The 26,513-nt window shown below is 43.4% G+C and overlaps 1 protein-coding gene across 1 annotated transcript in view; it reads right to left on the bottom strand.

Annotated features, from left to right (window-relative positions):
• Nucleotides 1-250: 250 nt before the first annotated feature.
• Nucleotides 251-26,513, bottom strand: part of TMEM178A (transmembrane protein 178A) — an 89,746-nt gene continuing 63,483 nt past the window's right edge. Inside the window, exons 2-4 of the mRNA XM_083176043.1 lie at nucleotides 14,986-15,099; nucleotides 6,237-6,374; nucleotides 251-3,219 (exon numbers count right to left, since the gene is read on the bottom strand). Coding sequence (XP_083032169.1) covers nucleotides 2,978-3,219; nucleotides 6,237-6,374; nucleotides 14,986-15,099 — 494 coding nt within the window. The 3' untranslated portion in view covers nucleotides 251-2,977. The remainder of the gene's footprint in view (nucleotides 3,220-6,236; nucleotides 6,375-14,985; nucleotides 15,100-26,513) is intronic.

Raw genomic sequence — 26,513 nt, forward strand, 5'->3', positions numbered from 1 at the left:
GTTAATAATATAATATTAATAATGCTTAATGTCAATAGATAGCTCTTGAATTTTATATTCGGACAATACTTATTGTTTATTGGCCATTGTATAATTTTGCAGTTATGCATTGTTGTCTGTGCAATGTTTAACGTGTCCTTTGTTTACCTCATAAACTGCATTGTGGAATACTTGTGGCACCTAACAATTAAAAGACAATAGTCATAATTTGAAGCATAAAAGGATATAAAAAAGATAAAGACTTTTTTTAATAGAAAACTTTTTATTAACCCAGTAAGCCTACTGTGCATTTTAGAATTCAGTACTGTTCATTGTGCCTTGGTTTGATCATTGAAAACAGATGGATTCCATAACATTACTTAAGTCCATATGATGCCTTATAAAATTTTCTTCAAACTGCCTACCAGTGAAATAAGACACACTGACCTCCACTGTATTGCACATTTACAATCCAGACATTTATCTGATGAAACTCAAATTTATATATGAGCTTCTGTATATGCCTTCTTGGGATCTCAGGTCAGTTGTAGAGACAATTTACAGGAACAAAGCAGGAGTACATATCCCTTCATCACCAGATACATTGGATGCTTTAATGAGCATACTGCAGAGACATATACTGATGTAAGGTTAGGGTATGGATCCAGCAGTGACGTCCAGTCAGAGTGGGCATGGAAAGTAGAAACTCGCCTGTCAAACTCCAGAATAATCCAATATTTTTACTATAAAAATAATTAGAATAATACAACGAAGATATTTATAACTTATAAATATCATCTTTATATTATATACATTTTTAAAGACAAAACTCTCTACTGCAATACAGGGATTATTAGGGAGAGACCAGAGGTGAGGCAGCTATTAGCTCAGCCTCCTCTTTGTAATAGTCAGTGCCTGGAGCTGGAGGCAGGGCCTTCATGTACAAAACAAAGTACAAGGGAAGACAGCTATAACACCGGTATCACTGAGGGGGAGTGGCCTGATGCAGAGCCAGGTGATAGGTCCAGGACATTTCCCAGCACTCAACAACGTGCAGCCAACATGAAGGAGAATCGGATGATCAAGATGCCTAACATGTAAGAAAATGTGGTGGCTAGTGGATGCTGGGACTGGGGAAGAGGACACTGGCCTACACTTCTAGGTGACAACTGTCATGGGGAGGAAGCAAGTAGTGAACCGAAAGATTTAGGCTGCTTCTTCAGAGATTCTGCAACATGTTTCAATGTGTTATTTTAAGGTGGGCAACTCCTCCCGTGGGCACTGCCCTGGACAGCACAGGCATGGCACAGCTGGTGATATTATTATGATCAATCACACAGAAGGGATTCTGGGTTATCTTTGTGGATAGGGATTATTTTATACTTTAAATTTCAATTACACAGCAAAGATGCTGCTGACTTATTACAGTTTTTTCCTGGTAAGATCAGGTTAATATGTTTTCTTTTATTGCAGTATACTGTTAGTGTTGGCATAAAGTATTCCCCTAGAAACCTGTTCATCACATCACACTAGTCTATCTCTTCTCATAAATGATGCAAAGAGAAATTGATTTAAGTTTAAACAACAAGGTAACTGCAATTTACTGCATAATTAGAGTGGTCACCGGAGACGGTGCACAATTTGCATAAGCTGTGAACTATCGTGTAACCTGATTCCAGAAGTCATAAAAAACTTCCCCATTACAGATCTTACACTAGGTTTACTGGTCTTCAGCACGCAAGGGTCTTCTGTATTTGCAAGGAGTTTTAATATAGCCAAGTTTCCCATACACACTACAATATATATTGGGTCAAAAATATAGTTGTGTGGGCTGATCCCTTCAAGCATAAGATCTGTTGTTGCATTGACTTATTCCTAGTTGTTAGCAAAGGGATTACCTTGGCTCAGGGACTGAAATGCTTAAAAATCAAGATATTCTATTTAGCACAAGTGGGAGATTTCAATGTTTGGATCATGAATAAGAACCTAAAAAAAGGTAAACTGCAGTATATATATATATATATATATATATATATATATATATATATATATATATATATATATATGCACACAGTAGCAAAGTACATACTGCTGCATCTTTGTATAATGCCCACATGTTCATAGTGTGTGTGTAAATTTGGCTCTGACCCTAGCCACTGTCTCCCCAGCCACTGAACTCACTGCACGTCTCTAGTATCCAGTGCTTGCAGAAAGTGTGTAGTAACAACATTGCCGATAGTCAAAAAAGGTCTTACTTCATTCGTTTCCACTGCATTTTAGAACTTTTCTATGGCACACAGGAATCACATCAGGCAATGAGATGCAAAATAGATGCAATACTGAAACAAGCGCTCAAATGGCTTTGAAACATCTTGAATGTACAATTTATCAAGCATGATATTAACAGGATATCATTTCCTTTCCTCAATGTTTGTGTCACCAATAGGACTGTACTTTCTATTTCCCATTAATGACAGCAAGCAAAGAAATCAGAAGACAGGAGCAGAACACTGCTGAATGGACACCATTTTTCAGCTAAGCAATATTTTGAAATTGACAGATCAGTCATAGACACACATAAATATGTTGCATAAACAATGGATTCATAAAGCACTTGATTTCACAGTATCCCCATGCTTTGGAGGGTTGTGTTGCTGATTTTGATGTTTTACTGAACTTCCATTTTCTTACATAGAAAACCAATTCTAATTACTAACCCAACCAGGTTACATTCCAAGGTTTGGTTTGTAGAGGTGCACCGGCAGGTAAAATTACATTAGACCAGGTCCAACAGCAGATCAAAGAAGGCCTCTGGGTCATATAATGATGCATTGTACATAGCAGGAAGTCATCTTTCCCTGTAGACTTTTAAGCATATGGAATTTGTGCTTTAAACAAGAACGTCTTTCAGTCTTCAGTCGACAGAGTATGTTCGGCTGTATAAGTGCACAGAAAGTCTTGTAGATGTCATCAAAGTCATTAAGCTTGCAGCTCTAAGTCATACACAAGAGTCTCTGGCAAACTTAAGGTGCAATATCTTGGTCCTGCTGATAAATGGATAGGCAGTGCAGAAGCATCCAGCTGCTACTATCAAGCCCAGGCTGCACCAGGCACAAAACAAAGACCAGCTGTATCCATGTTCCACATCAACTGGAAGACCATAAATAAATTTTGGCAGGCGATTTAAATCATAAGAGACACTTGCTGCATAAGTACACAAAGAAATGGTACAAAATATTCCTAAAAACAGAAATAAACAAGAAAAGTTAGTACGGTAATAGTTCACACAAAACTTTACATTTATAATTAATACATGTTATATATTTTTTTCAATTTTAAATGAAAACATACTTGGAAAGTTCTCTTCTAGCAGAAACATTTTTTATTATAGTTTTTTAATTTAATTCATTTAACATTTTTGTAGAACTTTTCTTGGATGTCATTTTGTTCTCTAGTTATTACATGACATGAGGTGGGCATTTGTCGTGAATCACATCATCATGCCCCTTGCCTTCATAGGAGAAGTTGGCAGGTTTCAGGAGAATTGCCTACTATTTCAGGAGGTGAGAGAACTCCCTGAAATTCTGAAGTCTCAAGGAAATTTTGAAAGAGTGGGCAACTGTGGCACATTGGTTGCAGTAGAGCCAACGTTTTCATTGACAATTAGGAAGATGGGTGATGATTGTTACGTGTAAAGGACAAGAGTTAAGGGGCGTGATTACATAATTTGTGGCATTGGATTCAGTCAATTTACCGACAGTCAAAATACCGACAACCATTGTCAAAATATAAAAATTCAAAAATGACAACATTCAGTATGCCAACATGGTCAAAATGTTGCTTTGAAACCAACTTGTTTTTACTTCACAATCCAAGTGAGCATAGAGTTAGATTATAATAGTATGCCTAGCTTAACGGGGCACCATGTCCAAAGCAGGGAGAGCACAGGAAAACTTGTGAGGGGGTGGTATACTTATACAGTGTCCATGTCTACATAGATACTCCAAAAAATCCATGTCGACTTGCTTTACATGGTGACATTTTAAATGACATTTTGGCCATGCCGGCACTTTCACTACGTCGGCATAATGAATGTTGGCATTTTTAACATGTTGGTAATTTGACTGTCTGCCAATGCTTGTCAGTATTTGGCTGAATGCTTGTCAGTATTTGGCGGTTGGGAAATCATACTGAACCCTATAGCATTACATATTGGGTTCGAGAGCCACAATAACACAGATCGCACTGCCAATATTTTTTCTCTTCTTCCTTTTGAAAGTTAAACCTATTGATGCACAATAACAACCAGATTAAAACTGCCATATGGAAAGCTTGATGGAACTAACTATGCAATCATGATTTTTTTTGATGTAAGCAATTGTTTGAATATTACATTTAGTTAACTATGGATTTTTGTATTTGGGACAAAAAAGCATTTAGACTGCAGATAATCCAAGTCGACCTGCTTCGTATGCATGTGGATTCCATTTTTAATTTAATAATGTTTTTAAACTTGAATGTTTTTTATAATTCACTGTTTAACTGTATTTTACATAATTGCCTTATAATTAATATAAGCAGAGTTTATTTTATATTTTTGTAAACAGAAAATTGTCATCAATTGCATCTCGACCAATGTACTAAAAAGTTGGGTACTATTGGGTACCGTTGGCAGATTCCCCTCGCTAACATTGGCGGGGATGTGTAACAAAGATACATCCCCTCACATGTCTCCGCAAGAGGAGAAATCATTCGATGGTCACCGACCATCGAATAATATCTCCTGCCCTTGCAAATAAAAGTCAGTCTGAACTGACTTTTATTCGCCCAAAGAAGGGGGGGGGGGCACAGTAGCGCACGCAGGGAGGGGGGGGGGGGTCTGAGTACCCAGAAAACCCCCCAGGAATTTGAGGGCCCTAGTCTGAAAGCTGAGGATCCCTTCTTTCCATGGGTAGAAGAATTTTAAAAATCGGCCCTTGGGAACCGGAGATATCTGACTTCAAAGCAGTGGTCCTCATCCAAGCCTGTTAATTGCTCTTCCCAGTCAGATATTTCAGGTTTTGTCTGACTTACAGTTTTTCTGAGAGTACTGTATATTCCAAAAGCTGGGACTTTCCCACTTTGAGGGACACTAGGCGCTTGTCTCTACTGTTCCCAGAACCAGAGATATCGGCCTTCCAGCAGCTGGTTACTGCTCCAGCTCCACACACCTGGTATGTAGTTTTATATTCTCATTGGCAGATTGTTCTGCCTCCTGAACTCTGATCCCCTAGTGCCCAATACCATTTGGTAGGTGGGATTCTCTAGTTATTAATTCCATTAAAAGCTAAGAAATCTAGTTCCATGAACTGGTTATATCTGCAGTCAAGCAAGCTGTCCTCCCACCAGAAAATTCTGAATAATAAGCCCACTCCACTATACACCCCTCCTCTGCGTATTAAACATACTCTACCACCCTGGAAGTTATGTATCAGGGCCCCTTCATTCAGCCCAATGCCCCCTTCTCCCACCTCATCTCCCACCATCTGTGCAGTAAAGGGGTAATTAGTGGAAATGACTGATCCAGGCCCTACATGCTGAGCGGTTGATATAATACCCCCTACCACCCGCGGGACATCAAAGCTTCCACTAATAGCACCCCCTACCGCTGGAGGATCGGTAGGGGCCCCAATACATTGCTATGCCCAGGGGTCTACACTGCTGTTAAATATATATATATATATATATATATATATATATATATATTATTATTATTATTATTATTATTATTAATATACATTTGGTCTATCTATAATACTTTAACTGACTTGGTATATACTGGGTCACCTAAGTGTCCATCTCCGTGCTTTGCTCCGTCCCTCTCTGGAAACCCCCTTCTGAAAATCCTGCGTTTGCCCTGGGGGTGCGGGGGCATACTTCAGGCATCGGCCTGCCCATGTAGCCATGGGAACGCCTAGCTTTTTAATAGGGACACCCATAAAATGCTGGGCATTTCCATGGGCTACCCCCGTCCTCCTGTTTGCAAAGGGGAGCTACAGATGGGCATAATAGACCATGCGCTTGTGCCATCCCCAAAACATTGGGACGGGGCAGAACTCACAGTAATACAGGAAGATCAGAATGACCTCCATACTACCAGCCACTTCATCACTTCACCAGGCTTAATAAATCTGCCCCACAATTTGGGAACCACTGAATTAAGCAATGATACCAAAGTCTAATTAAAAGTGAATTAAAAACTTCTTTGCATTAAATACCTGTCATGAGAAATAGGAGCCCAGCCACGTGTTGTGTAAGGCTCTCTTCCCAAAAGAAGCTTACTGCTGCCACTATGCAGCCACACAGCAGAACCGCAGCGGCCATGCCCAAAAATCCAGCAGTAATTCTTCTTAAATCTGAGCAAGCAAAGAGAGAGGAAGAAAGGCAGATAATTATGTTATCTCTAAGCAGCAGTACAAGAGGTTGGCAAGTTTTTTGCAATTCCTATGACATTTCATTTGTGAGTATGAATTAAAAATAACAACAAAGCACTTTAATCCCTTCAGTGCATCAGAACTTCAAAACTAAAGGAAAACAATGGATCCAAATTCCATTGTTGGCTGGTGTTTCGTCTTATTAAATAAGCCAGTCTGGCTTTTAAGTAAGTCATAAACGTATTTTCTCACTTCATTAAAACAAGCATTAAATCTGCCAGCGTGGTATTAAAATACAAAAGGCAAAATGACTGGCTTCCACTCCTCATAAAAAATGAAATCCAATGGATAAGCTGAGCTATTCTGTCCTTTGAGTCATAAGCAGTAATATAAAGGTGGCAATATATATATATATATATATAGAGAGAGAGAGAGAGAGAGAGAGAGAGAGAGAGAGAGAGAGAGAGAGAGAGAGAGAGAGAGAGAGAGAGAGAGAGAGAGAGAATTCTGTGTTTGCGGCTTGGCACTCCAACTTTCAAAACTCAAATTCCCCGGTGCCCTCAGGGTCCGATAGGTAGCGTAGTTGTATCAGGGTACAAACAAACTGCGGCACTCGGTGGGTTTTCAAAAAACTGTATTCAAAGAACTCCAACGTTTCGGGGACTAGCCCCTTTGTCAAGGTGCAGGAACAACAACAGTAGTGAATACACATCTAACTTAAATAGGGTGACTTTACCGTGAGGCGTATTCAGTCAGACGCTGGGGAGCCCGCTGTTGTTGTTCCTGCACCTTGACAAAGGGGCTAGTCCCCGAAACGTTGGAGTTCTTTGAATACAGTTTTTTGAAAACCCACCGAGTGCCGCAGTTTGTTTGTACCCTGATACAACTACGCTATATATATATATATATATATATATATATATATACAGATGGTGCGCCTCTAGTGTTTGTGGGGGCTGGCGATAGAATCGCCAGCCGCCAGACCCTGCCAACCGCTGGAAGGGGGTGCGCGCACGTGATGCTCGCGTGCCCTGTTCCGACAAAGCTCCCCCTTGGTCCGCGCTGCCTCGCCGCTGGTCCCCATCGGTCACAGAATGTGATGTGATGGCATTTTGTACTCTACAGGAATAACTATTCAGCGAGAAAGCAGCACTCCAGATTACACGTGACTTGGTTAAACTGACAATTTAGTAGACAATTGTTATCCTATTAATAAATAGAAAGTAATACTTTTCTTTATGTAGCCACACAGGTAAGTGTGCCACACATGGTCACCTTTTAGAAGCCTTCCCCCACAGTAATTCCTCATGTTTAAGACCTTTTCCTATCCCTATGTTGGGCTTTTTATCAACTTTTAGACTTGGAGCCTAATGCACACTTGACGTGAGTAGAAAGCCGCTGCCCAGACAGAAAGAGAAAATGCCCCTTGTTCAATTGCCAGAGTATTGCTAATTTATCACTAATCGCAATCCACTTGGATATCCATGTGCAATTGCCGAAACACAGAACAGTTTTTGCTGTCTGTGCAATTGTGTGTAGGTCTGAGGCTTCCACTAATCTGGGACTGAGACAGAGCGGAAGTGGTCATTGCTGACGTCGTAGACTCTCCTCATAAACGCCTGCTTTTTTCTGACACACCCAGAAAACGTCCAACTCCAGTCAGTCAAAGTTCAGCTTCATTGCAGTTATTATCTATTTGCATTTTCTTTAGCTTTTTCCTCTCAGGGACCCAGCGCTGCCTTTCCAGCTTCAGTGAAGCCTTCTAGGCCTGGCCCCTCAGAGGGAAAATGCCATGCTCATGTGCAGACTGGGGGCAGAAGAGCGGAGCACCCCTGCTGAGGGGGGAGACTTTTATTTTATAGTGTACATGATTGCTGCTTTAAAAAACCTGGAGATTTCTTACCAAATCTCTCACTTTCTTAATCTCTCATCCTATTAAATTTCACCAAACATGTCCTCTAGACTGTGAGCTCTCATAAGTAGGACCATCTCTACTCTTTGTTTTGCACCTGTAACTCTCTTGTGAGCCTCCCCTGTACTTTTTCTGCTTAATCTGTGCAAGGGCATCTTTCAGGTGCCCACAGACGGTGATATGCGCACCTTGCATTTGGACTAGATTGCATCGCTTCTAGTTCAAAACGCATGGGATATGCTAACGCAACGTGCGTTTTGAACTAGAAGCGATGCGATCTAGTCCATAAAGTACGTGCTGCACATACTTTTTGTACCTTGCAATATGATATGTGCGGAGCGCGCATCACAAGGTGAAATAGCACCGTGTCTGGGCACCTCTAGTTCTGGTAAATTCTGCGTTGTCTGTACATGGAATGGCATTCTCTTCTGCATTTGTTGGTAAAGCATTTTGCTGAACTGAGTTTATGACTAGAGCTTTCATGACAGTGATCCGTTAATTCTACTGGGAACACAAGAAGCCAAATTCTGCCAGAAAAATGTGCCAAATGTCTTGGCCAAGTGCAGAATGAGGGAGATTTTTGGAGACAATCCTATTGAACCTTATCACCACTTCAAGTGCACCTGTCACTGTAACACATAATAAAAGGTAATTAAAAGGCTGCAGAACATGTGGGCATTTGCTAACAATCGCATTCATAGATTTATGCTTAGATGTTACTGGAAATCAATCAAATCTTACTACTGAAAGATTGGATGTCCTGCTGGTAATGTCATAGGGCCAGATGTATCAAGCTTCAAAAAGGGATAAAGTGGAGAGTGAGAAACAACCAGCCACGTGGGGTTAATCAGAGCTGGTTGCAGTTTTGCGAGATTTTTCAAAACTCCAACCTCAGTGGCAGAACTTGTGGTTTGTGGGCCAGGGTCAAAAATATAATTTAGGCTCCCCTATTCCACCCCAACCCAAGTTCACAATATGCAAAACAGAAGAGGGTGACACTGTAAGGCAGGGGGAAGCAGAGTATGACAGAGAGAAATAGTGGGTAATGGAGAGAGTGACAGGGATAGACAGTCGGTTATTGGTACAAGCACAATGGCCCTTATTCTAGTTGAATCGGACGGATGAGTATTTCGGATGGGCACAGTGTTCTTAGCCCCGCCTACCGGAAGGATCACTTATACCGTCCGACTTCGGTAAGACACCGAGCGAATGGACCGCGAGTGGATGTTTCATGCGAACAACTCCCGCATCTGTGGGAACCCCCCCCCCCCCATTCTCCGATGGTTGCCGACCATTGAATGATGGACCGAGCGGTCAGGCAGCACCGAGTGCTCCAGTCCACTAGGACATTTTTCCGTATGAAAGCAGGGCTATGGGCAGACAGCTGACATCCGGCTATGTCAGTTGTCCGCCCCCCACATGTGCGTCACGGCCGGATTACCATACATACGCCCATCGGCCATCTGACCGCACACGCAGCCATCCGACTCAATCAGAATAAGGGCCAATGTCCTGCATGGTGTGGATAACAGGGGGCATGTACCTTGATGGAGGCAGGAACACAGTGGCCCCTGCTCTGTCTTTGACAGGGCCCCCACCCCTTGGCTTTCCTTAGTTTGGCATTTGGTCAGACATACCGTACTCTGACAGTGCCAGTTACACCAAGTGTGAGCTGTCTTTCATTCACAGACAGCAGTGAATCATAAAAAATGTACAGCTGTCTGTTACTTAGAGGCAGCGTGTGACTGTGATCATCAGCGCTCATAGGAGGCAGGACTCTGCTATCAGTCCAGAACACAAGGTCATCCCTGCCTCTCTAAGGTAAGGGCCAACCTTGCTCCCTGCACTGGACCATTCATTCAACATTGCTCAAAATGGTCTGCGGGAGGGCCAGGGGATAACTCATTGCTGGTTTGGACAGCAGTTTCCCCCTTAGTTCTAGGGCCCTGGTGCAATACACCTGCTGCAGCAATGGTAGTTCTGTCTTTGCTCAGACAGTAGTGTGTGCGTGTGTGTGTGGCAGTCCACCACTGGTGTACTCTTGTGCCCCCAAAGAGATTTTAATTGTCAAAGCTGTTCAGAAGAAAACCTCCTTTGCTTGTGGAAGCTGCAGGGCTATGAGGGGTTAACAGACTCAGCTAGTGTCCCAGCTCCCCTCTACGTGTGACAGGAAGCTGGGAGGTCAGAGGTGATCCCAGCAGCAGTGTGAGAGAGACAAGTGTGCAGAGAGGAGAGAAGAGAAAGCCCTGTGAAATACAGCATCAGTGTGGAGCTGCAGAACCCAGTGTCAGAGAGTAAAGGAGTGTAAGAGGAAGGTGAAGAAGGCTGCTGTCCCAAGTGTGAGAAGAAACAGGAAGACAGAGAGAGAGAGAGACAGAGAGAGCACACTGGAGCACCCAGCCAGCAGAGGAACCAGCAACACCCAAGGTACTGATTCAGTCTCCCTGTGGCAGCATCTGCAGTGCACCCTTGTAATACCCAGGAGGGTCATCCCATATCACCTGTTTACAACCCACATACAGAGAGGGGTTGTTGCTTCAAGCCACAGCATTAGCTGCTTGTCAAGAATAGGGGAACCCCTAGAGCCAGAGCGGGGACAGCACCTGTGAGACTCTCACTGTAAAAGCCAGCCATGTACTGAGGCTATGTCTGCAGTCTGTTTTGCAGCTACCAACAGGAGGTTGCCCCAAGGTAATCTGCCTGCCCATGTGTTCAGAGGACTGTTTTACATTAGTGTGCACACTGTTATAGGGACTGTATACATGTGAGGACCTGTCGACGAGGGACCATTGTTTTGAGCAGTGACTGGTTATCCGTGACAGAGTATATTGTTTATTGCTAATAATTTGCATTAAGTTCTGTGAAGTGTTGAAATTGATTGCCGATTAGAGAGTGAAGATAGATAGAAATAAGAAGCATCACCTGGCGGATGTCAGTTAGAACTGCCATAGACTATTTGAGGTTAGCATACTGAGTGATTGTTGTTTTATTTGATGCTTTATGGTGAATGTTATTATGCTGAGTATTTCTTATTGTTATTTGCTATTGAAACTTTACAGCGACCAATGAGTGTGTTTTTAGTAAAATAAATTACTGTCGCTGCTAACTGTTAGTGGTATTGCTTTTGTGGGTCTCCTTGGGTTGTGCCATTCCCTGCCACAAATTCTTCCAGAGAAGAGGTCCGAAGCTGCCGAAGCCGTCAAGTCCAGAATCAGGTACGCCATCTTGCACCACACTGTTACAGGGGCACTGTCACACTTGGCGTCTACGAACAGGATTGCAAAAGACCCCTGTGAACAACGAGATGTGGCGATCGCAATATGCAGCACCTGAGAAGATGCAGAGAACCGAAAATCCACCACCCCAAGTAGGTGCGGACGCTATCGAAACCATCGTAGAACAACTCAAAGAGGCGACTAAGATAATCCGTAAAATGCGTCGAGAACGGGAGGAAGATGAATATAGAAGATGGCGACGTGAACTTGATAGAAGGTACAGACACCAGCTGAATCCCCGATGGAGGTCGGAGCGACGACCCACCGACCAGGTCACTGTGTGCCCACAGACCACGAGAAGACACGGGAGAGGCGGTCCACCGGCAGTGTTTCAGAACACGGCAAGAGCATCCGGTGTGATATGGTCGAGGGGTAGACCACGAGCCAGCCCAAGAAGAATTGCAGGTCGTGTCCTGTGGTTTGATGTACCACGAGGGTATGGCTTCATTAAACGCGCAGATACCGGCCGTAGCGTGTATGTGCACTATACCGCCATCCAGCATGCCGATCCCCAAAATAGCTTCCGGAGCCTGAGCAACGGTGAGGCTGTAGAATTCGAATTGACAAGTGGGAAGAAAGGCACCAAGGCCGCCAATGTGACCGGACCGAATGGAACACCGGTGCTACGTAACAGACGTACCCCAGCGCACTATCCAAGTCAAAGAGAGCCCCAACCGTACTACCAACAAGAGTACAGCCACAGCGGAGGTAGAGCTGCACCGAGGGAAGTAAACAGCGAGAGTGACCGATTTAATGCCAACCCTCCTCGACCAGGACAGATGCCCCGCCCACCAGAACCTGACATCACAAGGTCAAGCAAGAAACCGGTAGTACAGAGTGAGGCAGTCCATCAGAACTGGCAAGAAGCGACCAGGCCTCAACTTCCGGAGCCGACGCGGGAGTATGTGCCCAGGATGGACGATGCCGGTTACCGAGCGGCAAACCTAGGGCCAAGAAATGTCAGAATGGGTGAACCGGAGAGAAACTCCAAAATTGTGGTCCATATGGCCGTGACAGAGACCGTGGAGCCATCAGAAGTGTCATCAACTATACCGTTGCCCGAACCCAAGGCCAAGATAGAAACACCAGAGAGAGATGAGAAGGTCGAAACCTGTTTCAAGCCTGTGACTGACGGTGAATACACCTCCATATCTGGAGAAGAATTTGCCTTCCAGATACAGCAGGCGATTCTGCGATCCAAGAGGCGAGATCGAGAGGCGAGACATGCTTAAGTGCCGGTCGTATGCCGTGAGAGTGGGCGACGTCGATGAAGCACATGGACCGCAGAGGGATGGGAGACCTGTGGCGGAGGGATGGTCGGCTCGGGGAACCCACATTAGATATCAGGTAGTAGGAAGGTCGTGATACTTGTAGTTGTTAAGTAATGTATCATTGTTTGCAATTGTTTCATTTGCCGTTAGAATGTTTATTGACAGGACTTTGTCCGGGACTTATTGCCTCTGGTTAAGTTGCCTGCGGACAGGCAAATTTCCAGCAGGGAGGTGTGTGGCAGTCCACCACTGGTGTACTCTTGTGCCCCCAAAGAGATTTTAATTGTCAAAGCTGTTCAGAAGAAAACCTCCTTTGCTTGTGGAAGCTGCAGGGCTATGAGGGGTTAACAGACTCAGCTAGTGTCCCAGCTCCCCTCTACGTGTGACAGGAAGCTGGGAGGTCAGAGGTGATCCCAGCAGCAGTGTGAGAGAGACAAGTGTGCAGAGAGGAGAGAAGAGAAAGCCCTGTGAAATACAGCATCAGTGTGGAGCTGCAGAACCCAGTGTCAGAGAGTAAAGGAGTGTAAGAGGAAGGTGAAGAAGGCTGCTGTCCCAAGTGTGAGAAGAAACAGGAAGACAGAGAGAGAGAGAGACAGAGAGAGCACACTGGAGCACCCAGCCAGCAGAGGAACCAGCAACACCCAAGGTACTGATTCAGTCTCCCTGTGGCAGCATCTGCAGTGCACCCTTGTAATACCCAGGAGGGTCATCCCATATCACCTGTTTACAACCCACATACAGAGAGAGGTTGTTGCTTCAAGCCACAGCATTAGCTGCTTGTCAAGAATAGGGGAACCCCTAGAGCCAGAGCGGGGACAGCACCTGTGAGACTCTCACTGTAAATGCCAGCCATGTACTGAGGCTATGTCTGCAGTCTGTTTTGCAGCTACCAACAGGAGGTTGCCCCAAGGTAATCTGCCTGCCCATGTGTTCAGAGGACTGTTTTACATTAGTGTGCACACTATTATAGGGACTGTATACATGTGAGGACCTGTCGACGAGGGACCATTGTTTTGAGCAGTGACTGGTTATCCGTGACAGAGTATATTGTTTATTGCTAATAATTTGCATTAAGTTCTGTGAAGTGTTGAAATTGATTGCCGATTAGAGAGTGAAGATAGATAGAAATAAGAAGCATCACCTGGCGGATGTCAGTTAGAACTGCCATAGACTATTTGAGGTTAGCATACTGAGTGATTGTTGTTTTATTTGATGCTTTATGGTGAATGTTATTATCCTGAGTATTTCTTATTGTTATTTGCTATTGAAACTTTACAGCGACCAATGAGTGTGTTTTTAGTAAAATAAATTACTGTCGCTGCTAACTGTTAGTGGTATTGCTTTTGTGGGTCTCCTTGGGTTGTGCCATTCCCTGCCACAAATTCTTCCAGAGAAGAGGTCCGAAGCTGCCGAAGCCGTCAAGTCCAGAATCAGGTACGCCATCTTGCACCACACTGTTACAGGGGCACTGTCACATGTGTGTTTGGGTGGGTGGGGGGGGGGGCACTTCGCTTTTCGGGTTCCCGTCTCTGTATTGTACCCGCATAAATTTGCATGCATACTCTAAAGTGCGAATGCTTCATTATACAGTGAACGCTGGCACATGACCAGTAGCCCCCTGATTACACAGCCTAGCTGCGCAACCAGGAGCAGGCCTGCCATGTTTGGCTAAGGGTCACAGCGTCTCTGTGAGATATCACGCAGCAGGAGTGGCCAGAATACGCCTTCCAAGAAGCTCCCACACAATGACCCATCACTGACCCTGCTGGAAGTTACACTGCAGTCTCCAGGCGATTGCCATTTAAGTGATCATGCACTGGCACGTACTGTATGCGTATGCACAGTTGGTCCAAAAATCACGATCTGCGATTTTCTGCCAATTGAGCATGGGTCTTAGTCAGGGTGATATTGCTCACCGTCCACATGATCAATTATACCAAAAAAAAAAAAAAAAAAAGGAATTGAACCTGCTGCAGGAAATGTTAGTGAATAAACCTCAATAAGCATTTTGTAATTAGTAGCGGCTGAATGAGGAAAACAAGTACGTCTGTGTGACATTTATTTCTAGCCTGAGAGTCTTTTCTACCTTCACCCCCAGACCCGCTCTTTGCAGTAAATTGCAGCTCGCTACTTACGGAGAAGGTGCCACTCATCTTGCTGAATAGTCCTGGTCAAATTAAATGGAATATTCCTCAGGCGAATTGGGTGAGAGAAGTGATACTTGATGGCTGTGCATTTCTGAGCGATTCCTTCAAAGAGAAAGGACAGCAATTTAGCATATTCCTCTATGTGTAAAAATAGCACATTGATCTAGAGAAGTCTCAGGCTGGATATGCAAACATCATTTATTCACAACAACATTAGCCATTTTCAGGCCCTAGAAACGTTGATTGACACAGAATTATTAATGCTTTACAAAAATTAACAAAGCAAATGATACAGATTAAACAAAAAGAAGAGAAAAAACAGTAGAATAAATTATTTATAGATCTGGTGTCATGATAACTGTGAGAACATGACAGATGTAAACATCCGGGTTTGGGCACCCAAATTACAGAGGCTGCAAGAAAAAATGTGTATGCCGCGTCTGATCGGAGTAACAATCAATCAATAGCTCCAATACGTGCGGAAGAATTCAACCCTCCCCATGTGTCTCTACAATAGTGCATACTTGCCTACTTTTGAAAACTAGTTTCAGGGAGGTTATAGTTGGTAGTTAAATTTTGCAACACGCCCCATTGAGGGGGCGTGTCATGCTACACCCAAGGGGTGTGTGTCTAGATCCATATATGGAGAGATTGTGAAAAGAGATTGTGAACGTGGCACCTAGAAGCGTGGGTGTGCACTGCTAAATCTGAGAGGATCTTTTAAAATGACTTATATCCAAATGTAGATGAGTCCCAAAGCAGTTAGTAAAGGCTCCCACACACTAGAACTATTTTTTTGGCCGATTTCCGACCGTCTGATATATCGGCCGATTTTTAATTTTATACCGATTATCAGTAAAAATCGGCCGATATATAGGATGATCGGTCAGAAATCGGACGATCGGCCAAACAATCGTTCTAGTGTGTGGGGGGCTTTAGAGATACTATACTTGGTAAAGTGCTGGGAAATGGTGCTGATGAATCAATGTAAATGTATCTGTTTTTTGCATTGTGATACCTAGATAGTATAGGTCACTTGTTACAGTTTGTTCCTTGGTGAGAAGTGTACATGCTCATCTGGTAATGCTATATAAGCAGTGGCGGCTCCTGCCTTTAGACTTAAGGGCGGCTGCAATTATCTGGGTGCTGCTCGTTGCAAACGGACATTATATATTTGCAGGTTATTACGGTAGTTTGACTTGCTCTGTACCAGTGTTTGTGTGCATTTACTATAAATACATGATATACTGTACTCATATTCACACAAACACAGGTACAGAGCAAAATACACACTTTTGATAACTTTAATATTAAGTAAAGTACATTATACTGTTAATAAAGATCTACACACAAATAACAGTTTTAAAAAATATTATTTACAGTGGCTCAATTATTAAAATTAAAAAACTTCCACCTCTCTTGTGCAATGCATTCTTTCCTTTAGCTGCATCACTCTGAGTGACTCACTGAAGTCTGGGCATGCTCACTGCAGCGGAATTGCTTCTGGGCTGCACAAGCAGCAGCCCATAAAAGCACTGTAGCTCTGGTGATGTGCACAGAATGGCTTTCTGATGGAAGCTATTGCTGTCATTACATCATGTTCTGGCAGCCCAAGAGGGGGAGGGGTTTCCAGTCCTGTGTATGATGAGCAGTAGCAGCTTCCAATAGGAAGCTACTACATGCTGAACTCCTCCCCGCAGGAGAGGAGGTTACACATGGAGCCTGGAGAGAAGAGAGACACAAGACACATGGAACCTGGTGAGAGAAGAGACACAGACAGCCAGCACCAGAGCTGCGGAGGTAGCACCACCTCCCCCCTTCACAAATGCGTGCACCACCCACGATCGCACAGGGTTCACGCTACCTCCAGAGCTCTATTGCTGGCTGTTTGTGTCTCTGTGGGGAGGAAGCATTAGAGCTTAAGTTTACACAGTCTGATTTCAACTGAAGGGGCTGCAGTCCTGCAGCCCTATAGCAGGATCCGCCACTGTTATAAGTATATTGGGCATGTTTGTGCTTTAGGCTAAGACAATGACATTTCTCTGCATCACATTCTAAAGATCAAAGGGGAATATTTATGAAAGGGCAAATAGATCTATTGCTGGCAAAAACGAAGGAGTACATTGCTGATAGAGCTTTGCCTTAAATATCAAGTGATAATATTATCATGCATGTCCATTCACAGTTATAGCCATTGACGATGAATCAATATTTTTTCTTTCCATAGACAGTATCATTTATTCTTTTAGAAAAAAATAAATAACTGTATTATATTCTTCTTAACTATTTATTATTTTTGTTAGCAGTGGTTTATAAATCACCAGGCTGACAGAGGAGTCAACTGTTACAACTTGCCCATTATCTCCAAGGCAACTGATATATTTTTTGTTATTTTTTATGGAAATACATTTTATCTCATTTAATATATGCACACATTATCTTTAACCACTAGAGGGCAGTGAAATCATTATAGTTATTAGTGTCTGTCAAAATATTCCGTTTTCTCAATTTATTTTGATGTATATCTATGGAATGGGTTTTTATAAGCCTGTAAAAACAAACACTTTCTCATTTTGACTGCGCACTACTAATGGATAGATGATAGACAGACAGATAGTGAGAATAAATACATAATACAGCAGATGTAATGACGGCATTCCCAACTTCGGTTCACACGTTACACTAACGGCCCCCATACACTAGGTGATTTTGGACAGATTTCGCCCGATTCCAATGGATCGGGCAGAGAAATTATGTGAATTTGTTCCAAATTGCATGTGCATTATATCCCATCAGGCCCTGTACGTATCAGACCGGAGTTGGAGGTTGGACCTGCTGCCCATACGACCTCCAACTCAGACCCCTCCCGGCAGCAGGGAACAGGGTCAAATGCGATGTATCACATGCGATCTTGCAGCCCAGGAAGGTCCCACATGGCTCAAGGGGGATTGGATGGCCATACACTGCTGCAAGACAGTCTGGCAGGGACTGATGTGAATGCTCAAATATTCTCTGTCAAGCGCTGCAGAATATGTATGCGCTATTTAAGAAACTGTTAATAATAATAATAATAATAATAATAATAAAGAGCAAATGTACAAAAATGATGAGAATAATGCCCCTTGGTAATGCCCCTGATATGCTGTAATTAACCCCACTTTTCTCTCTGTGGCAGGAATGACAGTAGATTTAACTTACTTTGTTCCAAAAATGGATTCTGATTTAGCCAAATGTATTTTGATGGGAACTATTTATCACTTAACATTTTTGGGACATTCCCAGAAAACAGAAAACACTGGATTCTTTAAGGGGGCGGGGCGCAGGGAGACGGGCAGTAGAAGAGCACTTGAAAAAAAAAAAGGCTGTACAAATGAATGGGCAGCCACTGATTCATTTGTATGGGCTTCTTTCTTTTTAACTGTCCGGCTCCCCCCCCCCCCCCCTCCCCTCACTCCTGCTGGCACTCCGATGGCAGTGGCTTCCTCCCCTGCCGGACTCCTTGCGCCCCCCCCCCCCCCCCTCCCTCCGCCCGGCTCTCTGGGCATCCGGCATCCCCAGCCCATTGCCGTCCCCCGCATGGCTCTGGGCTGCACATAAGATTTAGCAAATCTTATGTGCAGCCCATCCGACCTCCCGACTCCGATCCGGTACGGGATGTCTACATGTGCTATTTGGGCCGATTCCATGCCCTATTCATCCGAATCGGGTGAAATCGTACCCTAATCGCATAGTGTATGGTGGCCTTAAGAGAGTTCAGATTTGGCCTTTTCTCATCAGATCTGTTTGTCAGATCCATCTGAATCTGGACAAAACAGGCAAAATCTGACTAGTCAATGGGGGCCTTAACATTGTTTTCATGTGTTTATTTTTACATTGCGTCCATACTCATTATACAGTATGTTTACTCTTAGAAATGTTTTGAAAACAAGAAAACCAGGAAGTTGGTTGTAACAAAATCATAATTTTAGCCAAATAGTATTTGGAGATGAAGTAAGCAATGCAATCAGTATCTTATTTGTGATATACTGTACACCTGGTTTCCGGAAAGTTAATTAAGAGATAATAAAATGCTTATAAGTGTGGCCATATTCATTTATTAAAGACAATATCCCGAATGTGTATTACAGAAGTAACCCTAGGCACATGTTTGTTCATTTATTCAAGCAATGCTACTGTAAATTAGGGAAATTGCCTTGTTTATAAGAAGCCCTTATCAGCAGTAGTGAAGAATCCTATTAAATTTAAAACATGAGTTTACAATTGATAGTGTTTGAACATTACAGCACACTAATTAGTAATTGTAATTGTTGTAGGTGTAATTAACGCTAATATTCACAATTGCTATCTTAAAGTGTCTGCGCGGGTTTGTATTAAGGTGGACTTCAAAGTTTGTTCTTCAGACAGCCGCCAGAACCATGGCATTCACAAACTTGTCTGAAAGTCACCTTGACATGTATTAAATGATAAATGGCACTTAATGTGTTTTATACATGACAGCTAACGTGTTGCTGTAAATTCCATTCATTCATCATGCTAGGGAATGCTGCACAACAGAGGCAGATACAAGAATGAAGCTGTGTATTGTGCTTGGAATTTTAAATTAACTGGCAAATACTTATATTGAAAGACAATGAAATGCAACTACATTCTTGCTGGAATTGAAAGTGTTACAAAACAGGTATAGAATTTAGCAATTTACCAACAATTCCTAAAATGCAATATTAAGGTGCAAATACGTCAGCAATCAATATGAATTCCCATTTTAGAGATGATTGTGTAACAAAATCTGCAATATAGGGGATCATCCAGTAAATGAATACCTCCCAACATGACCCATTCCAAGAGGGACAAAATGCTCTGTTCCTGGACTTCCATGCTAGTGGCAGTTGCACATGCAGGGATTCAGCACAGTCCAAAATTCAGATAGGGGAGTAATTGTGCTTTTCTTTGAATTTAGTTTAAGGATAACATAGAATACAGTGCGGTTCTTTAAATAAATTGTATCTCCAAGCCCACAAAATGGATTAATTTGGGAATTAATATGGGTCTAACAGTTACCATAGATTTGGGTCTGCATTGTATAACTACCGGATATGCACGAACATGTCATCAAGGCAGTTATCACATACAGGTCTGTTACATGCAGCCACCAGAAATCTGTCTCCATACACATTCACAGAAATTGTTATGTGACGTTAAATTGAGGGCCCTGGAAGTAATGTGGTGCCAGTCTATTGGGATGCTGGACGAACTCTGAGGTTTTTTTCTTTAAAGGTACAGTCATTATTAAGACATGATTTTGCCTTGTAAAAAACCTCTGAGTTCGGCCATCATTTAATTTACAAATCTTGGAGATACTAATGAGGGAGGTCCAGATACATTGTGCATTGAGGTTGGGTAATGAAGACGCTGTTCTCCGTAAATAATGCATCATTATCTCTCTACTTTGGAGTAGTCAAGAATTTGTTATGTCAGGGGTTCCCAAACCTGGTCCTTAAGGCACCCTAGCAGTCCAGGTTTTAAGGATATCCATGTTTAATTGTACTATCTGTGCACAAACAGAGAGATACCTAAAACCTGTACTGTTGGATTGCCCTGGTGATTGCATTTGGGAACCACAGTCCATACTTTGTAAGTCTCCACTTCGGCCTTCTCGCGGAGAGGCGACACTACAGGGCACTTCAGCGTCAGGATGCATGAGAGCCGTCTCCTCTTCTGGGGCTGCAGGGTACTACCCCAAAAATTAGAAGCCTTCCCAGAGAGTAGGCAAGTATGCCACAGTCCTATGTGGATCTGATAAAATAACCTCTCATTTTATTGATCACTAAAACGCTCTATGTATTGTATACTTGTTACTAGTAATCTAGTGCTGCTTTCCCACTGCTGAAACGGGTCATTACCCATTTTTTTTAAACGGGTTTTTAAACGGCAAGAGCCATAAAGACCCTTTCCCACTGTAGCTTTTAAACGGTAAATTACCGTTTAAAAGCCGTTTTTGGCACATTCACACTGCCGTTTAAAAACCCGTTTAACCCATAAAAAATATGAGGGAGGATTAAAAAATAAAACAGCGTGGGGTCCCCCCCACAGCTGTAACCAGCACCAGGCTGAAAGAGCCCGGGCCGGTAATTAAAAATCAGGGAACCCAACAAATAGGGGTTCCCCGATTTTTAACAACCAGCCCCAGGCTCCAGGTCCGGGGCTGGTTCCAAAAATACGGGGGACAAAATTAGTAGGGGTCCTCCGTATTTTAAGAACCAGCCCCAGGCACAACCAGCCAGCAGGGTAATGCCACAGCCGGGGGGAGACTTTTTATACAAGTCCCCCCGGCCAAAGCATTCATCCCTACCGACCAGTCAGCCTGGCCAGGGGCCCTGGGGGAGTGGGGACCCCCCCAATAAAGGGGTCCCCCCCCTCCAGGACTTACTTGACCAGGCTCAAGCCTGGTGCTGTCCCCGGTGGCCCTGTGCGGTGGCCACCGGGCTGATCATTGTGTAAAAAAAATAGATGAAAAACTTATTGTTTTAAACTGTGGAACTATGAGTCCCAGCAAGCCTCCCCCGCAAGCTGGGACTTGGAGAACCACAAGTCCCAGCCTACGGGGCATTAAAGGGCCCGCTGGGTCTTGTAGTTCCACAGTAAAAAAAATAGATAAATAAATACACACTGACACATTAGAAAAATAAAAGTTTAATACATACATTACACAAACACACTGATACTTACCTATCTTGATCCCGTAGGTAGGTCCCAGGGTCCGGTCCGGTGGCTTGGTTCCGGGGCTGGTCCGGGTCCGGGGCTCCAGGGCTGAAGAGTCCGGGGGTACATTCATACTGACATTAGTAGTGCCACAAGTTAAATAATATGGCAATTTTCTGATTTGTTTCTGCCTATTTTTGCAGGATTTAGGGCTTATTGCCAGGTAATCATTTCATTATCTATTTATAATCTTTTTGTGATGTGGTAGCCTTCACCAAAGGCCTCTTGCAAACAATCTTTTCCATGAAACACATACTTGCCAATTTATGGGCTGCCCTTCCAGACAAGTGTGGCCTGGTAAAGTGGGCACTGTGGGATGCAAATTGGGCATTGTGGGATGTCACAAAGTCACATAATTAACACTTCGCATCCCAATGCACAATGCAGTGATTGGCATAATTGTGAAATGGTGGGCGGGGCCACACTGACACAATTTCATGTGTATCATGTCATGGCTGCAGGGATTCCACTAGGCTGTGTGCAGGTGGACCCAGGAAAATGTAATCACTCTTCCAGGATTCAGGGGGGCTACCCGAGAGTTGGGTACTTCCTGGACATATCGGGAGAGTAAGCAAGTATGATGTAATTATGTGAAGGGCAGGTCTGTTTATGTCACTACGTTAACCAATCAATTTGTAATCCATTCAAAAACTGTCTAATGTACTGCAATACAAGACCCTTGTGGCACCATACAAATAAAATATAATAATCATCAATATCATGGTCAATGGTGATTGCTGTCACCCATATACTATGGGTGAAATTTAATAGGATGAAAGATTCAGAAAGTGAGAGATTTGGTAAGAAATGTCCAGTTTTTTTAAAGCCACTTTAAAAAAAACTGGAGATTTCTTATCAAATCTCTCATTTCTGAATCTCTCCTATTAAATTTCACCCATTATATTTTAAAATAAAGCATTTTGTAATTTTTTTTCTTTTTGATAATTTTTTTTATTTCTTTTTTATTTTTGTGCAATATGGAAACTGATCTCTCTAAGCTGCCAGGTAACTATGAATATCTAGTTTTTGTACTAGTACAACTCCCAGTTATACTGATTTTGAGTCTGCCCAAAGTATGGCGAGCACAGTGAGCCATGTCAGAGGACACTGTGCACTTTTACAGTATCCACGTAGACCTATGTCGACATAGCCACTAAAAAAACATGAAAACCTCATGTCAACCATGTGACCACATTGTCATCGTTCTAACGCTTACGTCTAACTTTTGTTACTGGAGATCTAGACACAGTTGACTATCTTTAGGGATCTAGCTAGATGGCTTCGACTAAGGGTGGTCGACCAAAACATGGTCGATCTCGACAGTGATGATCCGCCATACCATAACCCACGTGACAGAGGAGTCATGATGTATTGTATAGTATATATGATATATCATACGTCCTGCCTTTAATCTTTACACACAATTCCACATTGACCAAAATGGACAATTATCCCTTATTTGGTTGCAATAGATATACCGCCTAAACAAAACAGCAATCCCAATACACTGTAGTGACCATCTAATCTATAGAAAGGATTCCAGCAAAGCCACAAGGATGTTCCTTTAGTACTCCATTGGAGACCCAGCAGAGGCACTGTCACGGTCCTATACACAGCCGGCCCTAGCCTAAATGACGCCCTAGGCAAGATTTTGGCTGGTGCCCCCTAGCACCACAACTAGTTCCGCCTCTGACCCTGCTCCCCTTTCCCAGCACCATCAACCCTCATCATAGCAGTCATCATTTGGGTGCGCCTACCCACAATATTTTAATAGAAACAGTGCACACATTCGGTGCGCAGCCCAAACAGGGGTGTGTTCTTACTGGGAAGGGGCATGGCAACAAAATAGTACCCCCAATTCAAATTATGCCACACAGTAGTGCAACTTTATTCACATTATATCATGCGATGGTGTCCCTTATTCACGTTACATCACACAGTAGTACCACTTTACCTTATGTACATTACTCCTCACATTATTCACATTATACCCTTAGACAAAAATCCTGAGAAAATATTGTATTTTAAGCACCTCCATGGCCACACTGCAACCCAGCACAAAGCAGTGTGTGCTGGGCAGAGGAGAAGAGCTGCAGCTGCTGCTGTCACTTAAGGGGAGGGGGCCTGGGGCCCCCACTGGGCTCTTCCATCAGACTTTGGGCTGGGTAATTTGTACCCCCTATCCCTTTCTCTCGGCACCCCTGATAATACCACACAGTAATGCCCCTTACACATGACACACATTATTAATGTCCTTATAACCATAATGCCCCTTATACATTATGCCAAGCTTTATTAATGCCCTTCATACACATAATGACACCCATAATGCCCCTTACACATATGTTGCACATTATTAATGCCCTTATACACATGACACACATAATGCCTGTTACACATATGTCACACATTATTTACCCCTTCCTGACATTTGACGTACATTTACGTCATGGCCGGGATGTACTTCCCGACACATGGCATAAATGTACGTCATGCCATTTAACTGTCACCGCGTCTATAGACGCGGTGACAGTTTAAACATGTCTGCTGTCCCTGACAGCAGACATGTCCCTGCATGCCCAGGGGGGGTGGCGATGCCTCCCCCCCGTCGGCGATCGCTGTGATTGGCTGTTCAAATGTGAACAGCCAATTACAGCGTTTTCTGTGTACCGGCGAATAACGTTCGCCGGTGACACAGGGATCGGTGGTGATTGGTGCTGTAAAGTACAGCACCAATCACCACGGGGTGTAAGGGTGACACTGGTGTCACCCCACCTCACCCCACCCGCCCCCAAAGGCCGTGATTGGTTCGCCGGACCGATGGACCAATCACAGCCATGGAGGGTGATTTAAACTAACGGTGACTGCACTGCAGACGCCATTCCGGTCTGGAATTGCATGCAGTGCGGTCACCGTACCTATCTGCCGTGATATACTGACCTGATCCTTGCAAAATACTTACCTGATCACCTGATCACCTGATCACTGCTTGTAGCGTGCTGGATGCTTCCTGGATCTGACTTCTTGTGACTTCCTGCTGCTGCTGCAGTGTGATAGAGTTATAGATAGAGAGATAGAGAGAGATAGAGAGAGATAGAGAGAGATAGAGAGAGATAGTGACAGAGTGTGCTATATTTTGTGTCTGCTACCCCCCCTTTTTGGGGGTGCAGGTTTTTTTTTTATATATATAACTGTCAGTGCTGCTGCTGCAGTGTCATAGTGATAGATAGTGATAGATAGTGATAGATAGAGAGATAGAGAGAGATAGTGATAGAGAGTGCTATATTTTGTGTCTGCTACCCCCCCTTTTTGGGGGTGCAGGTTTTTTTTTTTATATATATAACTGTCAGTGCTGCTGCTGCAGTGTCATAGAGTGATAGATAGTGATAGATAGTGAGAGATAGAGAGATAGAGAGAGATAGTGACAGAGAGTGATAGAGAGTGCTATATTTTGTGTCTGCTACCCCCCCTTTTGTGCTGATCAGTATATCTGTGCTGATCAGCAACTTTTTGGGGGTGCAGGGGTTTTTTTTTTTATATATACCTGTCAGTTGCTGCCAGTTGCACTGTCAGTTGCACCAAAGGTTGTGCACCTGCTGCCCCTCACTGGTAATCAGTGTCGCATCACTGATCACCTTTTTTTTTTTTTTTGAGGGTGCTGTGGGGTCTTTTTTTAATTTTTTTTTTTACACACACTGTGATTTTGTGGGTGTCCTGTGGCCACTGTGCGCTGATCAGTGACGTACATCACTGATCAGCTTTTTCGGCACAGGGTTGATCTATTTTTTTTTTTTGATCAAATTCCTGTTGCCTTTGAGCGCTGTTCAGTGACGGACGTTACTGACCAACATCTGTGCTCAATTTTTGGCGCAGGACCTTTTTTTTTTTTTTTTAAATCCCTTCAATTTTTTTTTTTTATTGGGATCAAATTCCTGTATAAAGTATTTTTTTTTTCTGCACTACATACACACTACACACTACATACCCCCCATGTTGAAATAAAGTTTGTACCCCCCCTACACTATACACGTGTTGAAACATTTCACTACCAGAAACACAAAAATAAAAATGGCATTCCAAATGTCATCCCAAATGTCATCCCAGTCATCCAGAAGAATGTATTCAGCGGAGGAGGCATATGCCATGCTTGCCTCTGACTCTGACACAGCCAGTGAGGCAAGCGGGGAATTTGAAGGATTCATCTTAAGCTCCTCTTCCTCCTCTAGTGATGAGGGACCCCCTCAAAGACGCCCCCGTAGAGCAGCTGAGACCCCCCCCCCAATAATTGATCTCGTATGGACCCCACCACCAGACAATTTTGAGCCCCAGGTTCCTGAGTTTTTGGCCATCCCAGGAATCCAATTTGATTCCACAGGTCTCAGAGAAATTGACTTTTTCAAATTATTTTTCTCTGATGATTTTATAAATTTAATGGTGGACCAAACTAATTTATATGCCCAGCAGTTTATTGCTCAAAACCCCACGTCATCATTTGCTAGGTGGACCCCTGTAGATGCAGTAGAGATGATGACGTTTTGGGGTCTGGTGTTTCATATGGGCATAGTAAAAAAGCCAGAAATTAGGCAATATTGGAGTACAGATGTTCTGTACAGCACCCCACTTTACCGTATGGCCATGACCCGGACTCGTTTTGAGTTAATCCTTAAATTTTTGCATTACAACGATAATGCACAGTGCCCACCCAGAGATGATCCCACCTTTGACCGGCTATTCAAAGTCAGGCCGGTCATTGATCA

The sequence above is a fragment of the Crinia signifera genome, chromosome 3 (assembly GCF_055691185.1).
Source record: "Crinia signifera chromosome 3, ASM5569118v1, whole genome shotgun sequence".
In the NCBI taxonomy this organism is placed as follows: Eukaryota; Metazoa; Chordata; class Amphibia; order Anura; family Myobatrachidae; genus Crinia; species Crinia signifera.